The following is a 14,904-nucleotide window of genomic DNA, read 5'->3' as shown; positions in this document are numbered from 1 at the left end:
CAGAGCGACATTCCTAAATGGCAATGCTCAGCATACTTAGGTGATTTCGATCTTAGTGAGTAGGTATGCGATTCATTATGAAGGTCACACAAATGAAATGTCCAAGGTTTTGGAGCAAGGAAGCACTTCATAATACCTCACAGCTTCTAGATTATTTTGTTACATTTCTGTTTAATTGAGGGTACGACCAGTTAAGTTACAAAGCACTTCAAGTGAAATCATTGTTTCATCAAGAAGTGTCTCTATTTTACGAGGTAAACTAAGATTATTCCCGATTTGATTCACAGGTATTCTAATTTCATCATTAGATGCAAAAGGACCAGTCAGATACAAGCTGTTTTTTGATGAGATGTGCATGGGAAGTGTTTCTATAAAACAGTTGTCTGCCATGTGGGAAGGCAGGTCTGGGCTGTTAGAAGAAAGAGATTTAAAGAGCTGGGAAGGAGGGAGAAAATAAAGAAAGGTGGCCTGTGAGGATATGTACAGACAGAGAGGTAGCAGGCGCTGAAGGCCAAGAGGTGAGCTGTCCCTGTCTGGGCAGGAGAAGGGCGCTAGGGGCAGCTGCCTGCACCCGCTGCTATGAATTCCTGCAATAGCGGTCCCTGGAGAACAAGAGACAGGTCCTGACAAGTAGTAGAGCCGGTGCAGCGCGCCCGGGTTGGGATAGGGTTAAGGCCATCACCTGCAGCTGAAGTACGACCCAGATGGGAAGTAGGAAGTGCGGCGCCTGAGCTTCCTGTATAAATAAACGCGCTGCTACCGCTGCTGCTGGCGAGCTGTGCCCCACGCTCGCGCTGCAATGTTCCCGGGCATCGCAGCTGCCAGTCAAGACTTGGAGGCAGTCGGGGACTCCGCCTCCTCCCGACCCGTAGGTCTGGGAGTGCGAGTCCTGTTGCAGTCTTGCAAAGTGTAAAGCTGTCAGCCGCAGAGCACGGAGGAAAGACAGAGAGAATGAAAGAGCTCCTCCTGTCCGGTGTGCCAGCAGCCCGGACTGGCGGTGAGCTCGAGGGCGGCTACTGAGAAGCCCGGCGGCGGAGGAACGCAGGTCTCCTGCCAGGTAGGTTTAGCGAGCTTTTTAAAGGCTACAGGCGTTGCAAGACCGGAATGGTATTGCTGGACTAAGGGAAAAGGACAGGAGACTATCTGTGACACCATGATTTTTCGATTTTCTGTCTCTAGTGCTCAAACCATACAGAACTGAATTCATTCTGAATGCCTTAAACACCTGTTAACTTAAAAGCAAAATGCCTTTGTTAAAGGAAAGTAGTTTCATTTCTAATAAAACAGTTTCTATAATAGAATGTATTATAGAATCCAAGATTTGACCAGACCTCTCCCTAGGTCTTAAGGGGAGACCAAAAGTTGGCATAATCTCGGATTATGCATTATAGTGCTTATTTTATCAGGTAATTGCTGATTAAACAGTGAAACTCTTGATTCTACAAGAGCCATTCTCAAATTTAAGTAAAACTCGAATTGATTGTCGTTTCTACAGGGAAAAGGTATCTTTTGCTTATTCTTTCTAGAACATCTTTTGTTTTTCTCATGAGTTTCAAGGATCCTGCTGTAAGTCTACTCCTCAGGCATATATACTCTTCACATAAAGTTTTCCCAGAAATTAATTCCCTTCTCGGGGAAATGTTCTTTCTTCATGTTCCCATAACAGACTGTCAGTTTCGTATTGCTTTCTGCCACATGTATCTTATCAAAACATTAGCTCTGAGGTTCTTAACAGGACTATCTCTGCTCTTCCGATTTCGCATTTCTGGACGTTTATTTGAACATTGAGAGGTATAAATTAAATAACAATGTATGTAACATTTCTGAAGAAGCAGATTAGGGGGTGTCTGTGCCCAGAAGCAAAATAAATGAACTTTGGGATGACTCAGTTTTTAGGGTGTGGGTAAGAGGCAAAAGGAACCTAGCCAGTCCTAACTGAGTCGCTGGCTAATTAGAGTATCTGTCTGCCGCAGCTTTCACTGAAATGAGCCTCTTGGTCCCTTTCACATCTAATGCCTCTGTGAGTCCCTCCTTCCCTTAGTTTATCTTTCCTTCACAACCTGGGTCCTTTTCATGGGTAGCAGTGCCTTAAATACTTCTGAAACTATCTTGAGGGGGAGAAAAACCTATAGCAGATCCACAAAGCCACTTGTAGATAATCGTATTATGAAATCCAAGGTCATGGTTTCATACAACTCCTACTCTGCCCTTGCACACCTTTGACTAGCATTTTTATTTTATTTTTGATTTTTGTAGTGGGCATAAACTTAGAAAAGTGGAAAAGGGTAAAACCTCAGTTTCGAAACTAGTCTCTGACTGACTAATTAATGATCTTGATGATTCAAAAAAAGTAAACATGTATAGTGAATGTGAAAAAGATGTTGAGTAGTAGAATTGGGTTGCTTGGCTTTTTATTTAAAACAAACAAAACTCAACCAAAAAAACCCCCCAAAACCCCAAACCCAATCACCCTAGATAACTTTCTCCTACACTACTGTGCTGGAAGTAGGGCTTGAGTGTGGTCAAATCCTGCCCATTTACCCAGAGTTTTACAAATATTTACAGTCATCTATGCCAAATATCTTTGTGCTGAGCCCCAAAGAACATTCTCAGCATTCAAAAGCCCCATTCTCATGAATGGTTTCAGTTCATTGGCAATTTAAAGGCATTCAGGCTTCCAAACTAGGTCAGCTTAAGACATGTCTTTTTAAAATAATCAGTTTTTGGGTCTCAGATTGTGAACCAGGTTTTCGGAGCCAAACTCTACAGCAGAGAGAAAAGTATGCTCTCTCTGGGAAGAAAAAGCTTATTTTATCTACCTGGTATGACCATTTAACTTCCTGAAAAACATCTTTCTCTTCAGTAGTATGAATATTTTTCATCTGAGGAGGTACACTTAAAATTTCCTTCTTGAAAAGTCATTTCAATATTTTAGACATTTAGAAACATTTATATGTTTGTCAGAATCCTTTCTCTGAAGTATTTCTGCTAATCCTGGCTTCTTTGTTTCCCCTGGCCTTGACTGTGACATTACTTTCTTGGTGAGTGAAGTTCTTAGAGTTTGAAATCTCCAGTTTGAAATAGAGGTCAGGAATCATGCTGAACCCAGATGTTAGTGAAGAAACAAAGTCCGAGCAGTTTTGGGACTAAGCTTACTTTATGCAACTGATTATTTTGGGTGTGGGAAAAGGGCCAAGCTGCCAGACAAGTCATGCTTTTCACTTGGGCTTTGGGGAATAGGTATCTGTGGCCATTGCCCTTAAGTACTGAAACATTTCTTTCAGAGGTGCCTACCTTAATTTATAGAAGCTCCTTGCCTACAACAAATGGTCAATATTTTCAGCTTGCGAATTTCTGGAAGTGAATACGGATGAGAACCAGGCCTTTAATATTTTCTCTCCTCCACGAACAATCAGAAAAATTATCTACTCTACTACTGAGTGACTGTGATTTGCTAGGTGCTATGTTAGAGGCTGGGATATAAAGATGGCTAAGATGTGGTCTGTGTCCTGAAGAAATTCTTATAAGCTCAGAAGTGACTTGGGTCTAGAGTGGTAGTTCTTAATTCACGTTGCTTTGCCAGATTATAAAAAGTACTTTGATGTTTGTCACCTCAATCATCTTAATTTTATTGGTAGTGTTACCTTGACCCTTTGACCATTAAGCAGCCAAAGAGGTATATGACACCTAAATTAATTTATATAAATATTTTAATTCATATTTTTTACCTTTAGGTGTATGTGGGAGGTCTTGGACTAAAGTTTTAGTTGTATTAACTTTGGCATTTGCTATTTACCTAGTTGGTGAGTACTTTGGAACCTAATGCATCATACCATAATGGTTATTAAAAAATGGATAACTATGTATTAAATGAGTAAAAATGACCAATGCTTCTGCAACATGGAATGAGGAGCTTCTCATCTATGATCAGATCTCTTTCTTGAATGCAAAACACAACAATCTAAGTGAAATACACTTTTCTTATTCATAGCTGGAGATACTTCTGATCACATGGCTTATAGTATTTATTAAGAGCATACTTTGAAAGCCATGTCCCATTGTTTTTTAAATCTTTTGAAGTCACGAGTTTGAGTCCCAGCCCTTCATCAACTTGTTCTTTGTTTTTCTTGGGAAGATAGAACAAGACAATTCATTTCTCTCTGTTGGACTTGTGGCTGAAACCTTAAACCCACAGATTCTCCTGCATATAATTAAATGAAATCCTCTGTTGAAAACCTCAACTAGTTGACTCTTAATAAGTAGGAGCTGGGTGTAATCACCTTTACGTCCTTTACATCCCTAGCACCTAACTTTGTGTGTTGTCTTTGTTTCCTTCATGATAAATTCCTGTTATAGGAAATTAATTGGCAAGGACATACAAAAATCTACACCTGCACTTTGCTCAGGTGGGATGAAGATTCCTCTTCCAAACTGGTTTCCAATTTGTTTTTAATTAAAATTTCTATATGAAACTTTTAACTTTCACAGGAGGGGGTAATATTGGCACATGCTTTTATTCATTTGAAAAAATTTTTGATTTAGATATTCTTGCTTTAGCGGCTCCGGTTTTCTGGTAATGTCCTGACCCAAGAAATCAGCCTGGGTCTTGCTCTGTAAGGCTCTTTGAAATACCACTTCTCCTTGATCGGTTAATTACATCATTGTCTGACCTGCCTTTAAGTGGCATTCCTTCCTGCTTCTGAGCTTTGTTGTTATGCCAGGCAGAAGGAAGAGAATTATTTAGCAGGGCTGTGTGAATAATTGTGGGAGGCAGGGAACCACTGATTAAAATAGGAGTGGGCAAGGCACAGTGGTGATATTGAAGAGGTAGCTACCATGATAAATGCAAAATTGCCATGCCAAAAATATCATGGAGCTATTATTCTCATATTCACTCCTACCTTCTTTGATAAGTTTATATTGTTTGGAAAACTGGATTTGGATTTCTGCCTCTTGGGCCTTACCCTGTAGTGTAATGAGAACATGGAAAGAAGGTAAGAAGAAATGTGCTTTTAAGAAAAAGGAGCCAGGTGTGGTGGCTCATGCCTGTAATCCCAGCACTTTGGGAGGCTGAGGTGGGCGGATCATGAGGTCAGGAGATCAAGACCATCCTGGCTAACACGGTGAAACCCCATCTCTACTAAAAATACAAAAAATTAGCCAGGCGTGGTGACGGTCACCTGTAGTCCCAGCTACTTGGGAGGCTGAGGCAGGAGAATGGCGTGAACCCAGGAGGCGGAGCTTGCAGTGAGCCGAGATCTCGCGGCTGCACTCCAACCTAGGGGACAGAGTCAGACTCCGTCTCAAAAAAAAAAAAGGAATAGCATTTTGCAAATGTTAAAACTAGATGTGCCAAGGGCCAGGCTCAGTGGCTCACGCCTGTAATCCCAGCACTTTGGGAGGCCGAGGCAGGCGGATCACGAGGTCAGTAGATCGAGACCATCCTGGCTAACACAGTGAAACCCCATCTCTATTAAAAAAAGAAATACAAAAAGTTAGCCAGGTGTGGTGGCAGGCACCTGTGGTCTCAGCTACTCGGGAGGCTGAGGCAGGAGAATGGCGTGAACCCAGGAGGCAGAGCTTGCAGCGAGCTGAGACAGCACCACTGCACTGCAGCTCTGGGCGACAGAGCGAGACTCCGTCTCAAAAAAAAAAAAAAACAACAAACCAAAACAAAAAACTAGATGTGCCAGATGTTCTGTCCTCTGGAGTTTAGCTTATCACAACGTCATGTACATTGTTGGCCATGCTTGGATATCAGCACCAATATATATTTTGTGGGAAAAAATATTAGATCTCACTAAATTAGTTGTAACAGACTTCATTCATAACCTAATTTCAAGAAGCAAAGACACTGTTCACAAAACAGTTATTGCTAATACTTTAAGATGCTTCTCCTTCCTGATGAAGTACCTACTTTTTTTTTTAACCTACAAAAAGGTTAATAGAGCTATGTTTGCATGTCAGTTCCATTTTGAGAAGGTAATAGTCACCAAGTTATAAAGTTGTGATCTCATTGCCATCCTAGAAACTGTTGAGATGACGATGTTAAAAGTAAGCAATTGTAGACTAAAGTGGTTTTTGAGCACTTTAAACCTTGAAACAGTGGAGAGAAATCAGAAGTCCTCTTCCCTACTACAGGAGGCACAGTGATACAATACTGCTACTTCACAGAGCCTGAATAGGTGAATATTTACTTTCTTACGTCTGAGACCTAAATATTTCCTGGGTTTGCTTATGCTCGAGGATATTTTCTAATCTATTTTATTTTTTCAAATAATGACAACTTATGTCATGTGTGATACCATGTATGTACTCATTGGGTTTCAGCATTATTCTTTTAAAAAGGGCGGATCATGAGGTCAGGAGATCGAGAGCATCCTGGCTAACACGATGAAAACCCGTCTCTACTAAAAAATACAAAAAATTAGCTGGGCATGGTGGCGGGCGCCTGTAGTCCCAGCTACTCAGGAGACTGAGGCAGGAGAATGGTGTGAAACCAGGAGATGGAGCTTGCAGTGAGCCAAGATCACACCACTACACTCCAGCTTGGAGACAGAGAGAGACTCCATCTCAAAAAAAAAAGTAATTAATAGATATACAATATATTTGAGTAATTGCAGTTCCCTGACTACAAGAGGGGAAGCCTATGTTTCCATTTGTTCAGGTCCTCTCAGGGCATACATTAGAACTGTTTTTCTGATTGAAAGGATGTACGCTGGTTCATCTTGTCCTTGAATGACCAGATAGATGGTTGGTGATACCAGCAGAGAGTAGAGCTACAGCACTGGCCACAAAGGAGGTTTACCATAAGCCCTCGCTTCCTTCATTGCTTTTGCTACTGCTACCAGCCAGCAGGTCACCCTGCCATTGTATTTAGATTGTATTTAGGGTAGAACTTCAGCTAATGGCTGATAATGGTCAACACTTTATACTAGACTCAATTAGTACCATTGGGTTCACTAATAGTTTCTGTTAGGAAAAGGAACCAGTAGCTAACTAAACCACTCTATTGGGCAGAAGTACCAAGATCAACATAATGCTGATTTTCAGATTGTGTTGAGTGGAAACTGGTTGCCTGGTGTGTTCTTAGCTGGTATGAGGAGAACTTTCCTAACAAGGCAAGGATGGAGCCTTTAGATTGCTCTCTTTTTCTGCTTTATTAGAATATTAGCTTCCCGAGAATATGTCTCCATTTTACAAGGCAACACTTCAGCCTTTCTTCATCACCACCCACCCTTCTTGAAAACTTTCCCCTTTGCTACCTCACTTTCATATTTATGCATTCATATCTGTTATTCTAGTTACTTCACAGCGATGACTCCAAGTCTTGCAAAGGCATATAAACACCTTGAGAGTATTCATATGTCTCCTTTTCTGTTTTGTCCCCTGTACTTGAGTAACTCTTAGAATTTCATAGCATAGCTTGGAATTAAGACCTCAGTGCAGATCAACTGGATTTTTATTTACATTAATATCCTGTGACATCAGTAAGATCCAGTTGATTCATTTTAGTAGCTTTCTATTTCTCTTAGTCTCCTTAGTTGTGCTTTAGCAGTTTCTCCAAATGTTAAAGCTTCTGCATAATAATGTAAAAATTCCAAAATAATTAGGGATAAGTGTCCTAATAATAATTAGGGTAAGTATCCTAATAAAACATTATCCCTTCCAATTACACTATCTTTTTGTGTAAGGGAATAACTGTTGATTTTGGATAATCAAACAGACATAAACTACATTGGTTAAAAATACTTTGAATGGCTGAGCACGGTGGCTTACACCTGTAATTCCAGCACTTTGGGAGGTTGAGGTGGGCGGATCATGAGGTCAGGAGTTCAAGACCAGCTTGGTAAATATGGTGAAATTTCGACTCTACTAAAAATACAAAAATTAGCCTGGCATGGTGGCGGATACCTGAAATCCCATCTACTTGGAAGGCTGAGGCAGGAGAATCAGTTGAACCTGGGAGGCGGAGGTTGCAGTGAGCTGAGATCGTGCCACTGCACTCTGGCGTGGACGATAGAGCGAGACTCCGTCCCCTACCCGCCCCGCCAAAAAAAAAAAAAAAAAAAAAAAGGGCTTTTAATGTTGGCTCTCCCATCATTTGCATTTTTGTAGCAGATTGCTTTTTCAGGCCACCAGCAGAATATGAAAATTCCTTATGCATCCTGTGCTGAAGTATTCCTTTCTTTGGCAATTCTAATGAAAACACATGAGGGAGAAGGTGACTTTCTATTCTTTCCTATCAGATAGTACTTGCTTCTCATATAATGAACACTTTATAATGCAAGAGAAACATAGAGCACGTAGAACTGCTGGTTCTCCTTTCCTGGTAATTTAGTGCAAACTCAGACGTTTTAGAATGGCTTTCCTTCCTTACATGGCCCCAACCAATTTGTCTTGTTCTATGATTAGGAATATGTAAGCAAGTGATACCTGCTACCAACCTTAGAATGTGTAAACTTGAAAGGCAGCTGTCAGATTTCTTTGCTTTCCAAGGTGCTCCCTGCATTCTCTGCCAAAATTCTTTTCACAAGGGGTTCTTGACACTCAATGAGAGGCACAGCCACATCTATAATCACTGTAAAAGTAATTATAATTGTTAGCTTTTAAAATCAAGTGGTAGGGTGGACAATTCAAGTCACTTTCTTATTTTTGATAGAAATGTGAGGTATGAGGCAGTAAGAGTGAGTTAGCCTCTCTCTGGAGTGAAGACTTTCTTGAAACCTGGAGGGGAGTGGATGTGAATTACCTGTGCCCCTGTGAAGTTGTGGCCTGATGGGAGGGACAGGAGGAGCTGGGAGTGTGTTATCAAATGTCCTGAGCTTCCTGAGGCTCTACTATTGGGGGTTTCATGCTGTGAAGACTTAATATGACACAAAGGAAGAAATGCAAGGAAACCTTGGAGCCATTCACAGGCATCTCAGGTGTGAGGAAATCCATTAGAGGCTTTCAGGATTCTCCTGTTTACTGCTTGAAGAGCTCATTTTGCAATGACAATGGTGAAAGGATTTCTTGTTTGATATTCTTTTTTTTTTTTTTTTTTAATGAAGTGCTCACTGCATTTCATTCATGTTTTCAACATTCATTGTTGGTTTTGCCCAAAGTGAAAAACGAAAGGGTTGGTTTTTAATCTGTGCATGGTGCAGGTTTAGGCTTCTGTGATGGTGGCTGGGGGGCTGCTGAGTGGGGAAGGTCAAGGGGACTGGCTCTAGACACCCACTCTTGGGTGCTGGCACTTGTCTACCTGAATCCTTTTATACAGTGGTGGTTTGACTACGATTTTTGTTTTTTCTGAAAGTTCATTGCTTGAAAAATGTCTGAGAGCCATTGCCTTAGGGAATTGGTGTTATTCCTCTAAATCACTCTTTGAAGAAGCATTTTGAATTGTTCATATCTCAAAGAGATGAAATATGTAACTTTTTTCCTCTATGTCACTGAGTCACAAGTCCTGCCTGTTTGGAATGCTTGGAATTTTTTTTTTAAAAAAAATGCATCTCTGCTATGTAAAGGTTTTTCTATTACAAAAATATTTTTACATTATATGTATATTTTATAACTTTGACTTCATAGCCTATAGGCATGTAACTCCTTAGTTTTAAGGAGTAAAAACTTACTGTTTATAGTAGAGATAATTATGTTTCACATGGTCTTGATTACCACAATTTTTAGTTCTGCCTTCAAAAGAAGACTATTTCTAAGAAATATCTAATTATAGGTATTCAATTATGGATAATAATTGAGGTATTATTAGAGGAATCCAATATGTCTTTCAAGAGTATCCAATTAATTTCTAAGAGGTATCCAATTATGTCTTTGTTTTTCAAGAGTACATTAAAACTTTAGCCTGTTTAATGTTTCCTTCTAAAAAAAAAAATAGAGAGTAAGACTGAGAAATACTTGGATTTCTTGAAGAGTACCTAGATCTCTCGCTAGATCAGAACATCAGGATTGACTATTCACACCAGATACAAATGGCTAAGTGTATTTGACATTTGGGGTGTGGAGTGGTTCTGTCCTGTGTCATTACCCCTTTTCCCCTACTCAGGAAGCATTTACTACCACGTTTATTCTTGTTGTTTTACTTGGGATTTCTTTTGAAAGAAAGATAATTCAGAATAGGTTGCATAAGCAGTGAAGCAGTGTTGAGAATGTAGAGATGAGAAGACAGCAGTTGGGGAAGTCGGTGAGACTGTGTGCCATGAGCCGGGGAGTATTGGAGACACAAGCTAATGATAGTTGTTTAAGCATGAACTGGGAGGAAGGAAAAGATAAAGTCATTCATTTTTACCCCTGTGTTTATCATAAAGAGAGGTTTTTTAAAAAAACTCAAAATCCTGAATTCGTCGTGCAGGTCTATTTGAATTTAATTTGCTCTTGGATGACAGCTCCTCAGTAGTTAAAGGAACAACGCCGTGTCTTGAACTTTATCGGGCCTTTGCTGAGAAAAAACCATGCCTTCCACATGGAAACTAACCATTAGTTAGCTTCCTATTTAATTATTTTGAATCAGGTTTTCTGGTACTGAGTGCTAGGAGTAGGTGAAAAACCTTAAATGCTTCAGGTTGCTAGAGTTAGTAGTTGTTGACTTTCTGGTATGACATTAAGAAAGTGAATGTGGACAGATTGACAAGCAAATATCTCATTTATTTTTTTTTTCCTCTCCATCTAACCGAATTTGATTTTCCCCTCCTTGTTTTAGTACTTTTGTACTTACATATTGAGACTTTAAGCTATTGTGGGACTAGGTAGCAAATTATTACCTGTAATTTCTTTTGTCCGAAAATTAAGAGGAAAAGAACTTGGTTCTTGTAGGGGAAGGTATATTTGCAATTATTTCTATGGTAGAATTTATTAGAATTGGCCACTCTTTAAAAATAGTAAGAACTATAGGATTTTGCTTTTGTTTAATCAGAACATGAAATGTCCTGATGTGATATAAAATATGAATATGTAGAGAAATTATTTTCACAATTATTTAGTCTCTGTTAAAGATAAAGATTCAGAATAAAAACTAGTAGAGGAACTTTGCCAGCAGTTTTTATTTTTCATCTAAAGATATCTTTTCCCATAGTCATGCTATGTGTAGAGACAAATTTTGTTCCTGTACAGCTTTGACCTTAAGGATAACTGTAGTCATAGACTTCCAACTCTCTTTTCCTCTTTCTGTCCCCCTTCCTCCTTTCTTTCCCTGCTTCATCTGTTCATGTGATATCCACGTAAGGCAGCTCTGGTGTAATGGATCTGGCACTGGGCTTGGTGGCCTCAGAAGGTTGAGGATTGTATTCTGCTCTGCCATGTACAAGGTCTGAGAACTCTGGCAGATTACCTAACTTCTCAGTACCACAATTAATCTATAAAATGAGGAAAACAATTATTTCATCATCCCAAGCAGAAGTTCTGTACCCATTGAACATGCCAGGTGAGGAAGCGTATCGTGACTCGGGAGGTGGAGCCAGGAGGGTCATGTCAGCCCAGGAGTTCGAGGCTGCAGTGAGCTATGATTGTTCCACTGCACTCAAGCCTGGACAACAGAGAGAGACCCTGTCTCTAGGAGGAAAACCCCACAAACAGTAACTCTTCATTTCCCCCTCCTACTGGTCACTGGTAATCTCTATTCTACTTTTTGTCTCTCAGAATTTGACTACTCTAGGTACCTCATTTAAGTGGAATCATATAATATTTGATTTTCTGTCTGGTTTATTTCAGTTAGGTGATGTCTTCAAGGTTCATCCATGTTGTAGCATGTGTCAGAATTTTATTTCCTTTTATTCCATTGTATGTATGTATATACCACATTTTGTTTGTTCTTCTGTCTTTTTTTTTTATTTTTTGAGATGAAGTTTCATTCTGTCACCCAGGCTGGAGGGCGGTGGCGCAATCTTGGAGTCAAGATTGCAACCTCTGCCTCCTGGGTTCAAGTGATTCTCCCACCTCAGCGTCCTGCGTAGCTGGGATTACAGATGTGCCACTGTGCCTTGTATTTTTGTATTTTTTGTAATTTTGTATTTTTAGTAGAGACAAGGTTTCACCATGTTGGCCAGGCTGGTCTTGAACTCCTGACTTCAAGTGATTCACCTGCCTTGGCCTCCCACAGTGCTGGGATTACAGGCGTGAGCCACTGCGCCTAGCCTTTCTTCTGTTGATGGACACTTGGGTCACCTCCACTGTTTGGCTATTATGAATAATGTTGCTATGAACATGGGTGTACAAATTTCTCTTTGAGACCCTGCTTTCAGTTCTTTTGGATATATACCCAGAAGTGGAATTGCTGGATCATATGTTACCTCTTTGTTTAACTTTTTGAATGACATTCTATTTTTAAGTACTTTTTGAATTGAATCAATTCTGTTGAATTGATTGTCGTGATGCAACTCCTAAATATGTTTGCTCATAGTGACATTTCCCGCCGCCCACCTTTATTAAGGTATAACTGACAAGTTACATTTGCAGTATACAGTGTGATGTTTTGCTATATGTATACTTTGTGAAATGCTTAAATCAAGCTAATGAACATCATCACTTCACATTGTTTTGTGTGTGTATGTGTGGGGAGATCATTTAAAATCTCCTCTCGGCCATTACAGTGTATTATTACTAACTCTGGTCACCATGCTGTATGAGAGCTTCCCAGAACTTATTCATCTCATCTAAATGAAACTTTGTAAGCTTGACCAACATCTCCCCATTCTCACCCCACCTTAGTGATCTTTTAATTTCCATAGCTCATATGATATGAATCGGGACAGTGAAGTCAGCTTAAATTTCAGGACTTCAGGGACACCTTGCTGAGGTAGGCGAACCACTCTCTAGCCTGTGGTTCCCAAAAGTGCATTAGCTGTAAGTTTCAGGATAACTGAGGGTGAGAATTTGATCAACTGACCTCCAGATGTGTTGGCTAAACAATAGCTTTGTCAATCCATATAATATTTTCTGCTTTGGACCTTTCTCTAGGGATTGAGGAGACTGAAGAACGCTGAAGACAGGCTGATGGGCTCAGCTGGTAGGCTCCACTATCTCACCATGACTGCTGAAAATCCCACTCCTGGAGATCTGGCTCCGGCCCCCCTCATCACTTGCAAACTCTGCCTGTGTGAGCAGTCTGTGGACAAGATGACCACACTCCAGGAATGCCGGTGCATCTTTTGCACAGCTGTAAGTTTTCCTTGATGCTTTCACTATGAGAAAATACAAAGGGAAAAATGATAAAAGTAGGATATATTTCTGTGGTTTACAGAGAAGCCAAAGTTTGCTACAATATGATCCTGCTTTGGAAAGCATTTCGTCTTTGAATCTATTTCCAAATAGTATCTTAAATGGTAAATCCTGGGTTTACTTGTTTTAGCTAAGTATAATGTATGTTTGAAATTTAATTATTGGTTGAATAAATAGTCTTTCTGTTAAGGTTCAAACTATGGAATAGAATAGAAAAATTTTAACATGGTGGCTGGACGTGGTGCCTCACACCTGTAATGCCAGCACTTTGGGAGGCTGAGGCGGGTGGATCACAAGGTCAGAAGATCAAGACCATCCTGGCTAACACGGTGAAACCCCGTCTCTACTAAAAACACAAAAAAAGGCCGGGCGCGGTGGCTCAAGCCTGTAATCCCAGCACTTTGGGAGGCCGAGACGGGCGGATCACAAGGTCAGGAGATCGAGACCATACTGGCTAACACGGTGAAACCCCGTCTCTACTAAAAAATACAAAAAATAGCCGGGCGAGGTGGCGGGCGCCTGTAGTCCCAGCTACTCGGGAGGCTGAGGCAGGAGAATGGCGTGAACCCGGGAGGCGGAGCTTGCAGTGAGCTGAGATCCGGCCACTGCACTCCAGCCCCGGCGACAGAGTGAGACTCCGTCTCAAGAAAAAAAAAAAAAAAAAAAACACACAAAAATTAGCCAGGCGTGGTGGCGGGCGCCTGTAGTCCCAGCTACTCAGGAGGCTGAGGCAGGAGAATGGTGTGAACCCGGGAGGCAGAGCTTGCAGTGAGCCAACATCACACCACTGCACTCCAGCCTGGGGGATAGAGCGAGACTCCATCTCAAAAAAAAAAAAATTAACATGCTGTAGTTAACTACCACCTATAAGAAACTCACCAGGTATTTTAAATGATAGAGAAGTCAGGTAGTAATTTATGTACTGAATTTTCATTCATATACTTGTTCATCTTCTACAACACACAAGGTATAAATTATACTTTGTCATAGCTCCTTTTATTCTATTTTCACAATATGCTGAATGCTTCTTATTCCACTTAATGAGAGCCCCATAGACATGCAGAAGTGGGCTTATCTCTTTTAGTGTGACACCTGGTATCAACACCTGTGACCGTTACTGCCACTTTTCCTCGAAGGTTGGTTGGTTAAGGTATAAAGGTAGGAAACAGACTGAGTTCCTGTAGGATTCAGTGATGACAGAGACTAGCATTGTTCATTTAATCAACAGATGCCTATTGAGCAGGAACTATGTCCCAGGACTGGTTCTAGGCACCAGGATTTATCAGTTAAGGAAACAAAACCCAGCGAAGTTTCTTGCTTTTAGGAGCTTATATTCTATCCAAGAACATTCTGTAGGAGTTCAGGGCTGAGAGGATGTTGCTGTTTTAGGTAGAGGGGTCAGAAGTAGGCTTTGCTGAGGAGTAATGTTTGTGCGGCTTCTCCTTCCTCTTGTTGTTAGTGTGTGTTGCTTTATAGGAAGTGAGGAGATGGCCTTGTCATCTGAGAGCAACTTCAGTTTCCTTTGGTCTTGCTTTGTTTCTGAAGGCTGTCCTTCAAAACAATTATTTCTCTGACTTTCTAACCCTTGCTAATCCTTGAAACAAATGAGTCAGAAACAACATTTGGTGAAAACCAGGATGCACATATTTTGCTGAGGGTTACTGCTGTTTGAAAGAATTCAATTTTTGG

General features: G+C 40.6%; 1 protein-coding gene across 2 annotated transcripts in view; it reads left to right on the top strand.

The window, feature by feature from the left end:
* Nucleotides 1–773: 773 nt before the first annotated feature.
* The window catches only part of RNF144B (ring finger protein 144B), a 79,758-nt gene continuing 65,627 nt past the window's right edge, over nt 774–14,904 (top strand). For both annotated transcript variants that reach the window (XM_030929480.1, XM_010352701.2), the window contains exons 1-2: nt 774–1,057; nt 12,955–13,155. In XM_030929480.1, the coding sequence (XP_030785340.1) occupies nt 12,991–13,155 (165 nt within the window). In that variant the 5' untranslated portion in view covers nt 774–1,057; nt 12,955–12,990. The remainder of the gene's footprint in view (nt 1,058–12,954; nt 13,156–14,904) is intronic.

This window comes from Rhinopithecus roxellana, chromosome 4 (genome assembly GCF_007565055.1).
Source record: "Rhinopithecus roxellana isolate Shanxi Qingling chromosome 4, ASM756505v1, whole genome shotgun sequence".
Classification (NCBI taxonomy): domain Eukaryota; kingdom Metazoa; phylum Chordata; class Mammalia; order Primates; family Cercopithecidae; genus Rhinopithecus; species Rhinopithecus roxellana.
The sequence above is the reverse complement of the archived record's forward strand: the minus strand, read 5'-3'. Positions and strand labels throughout refer to the sequence as shown.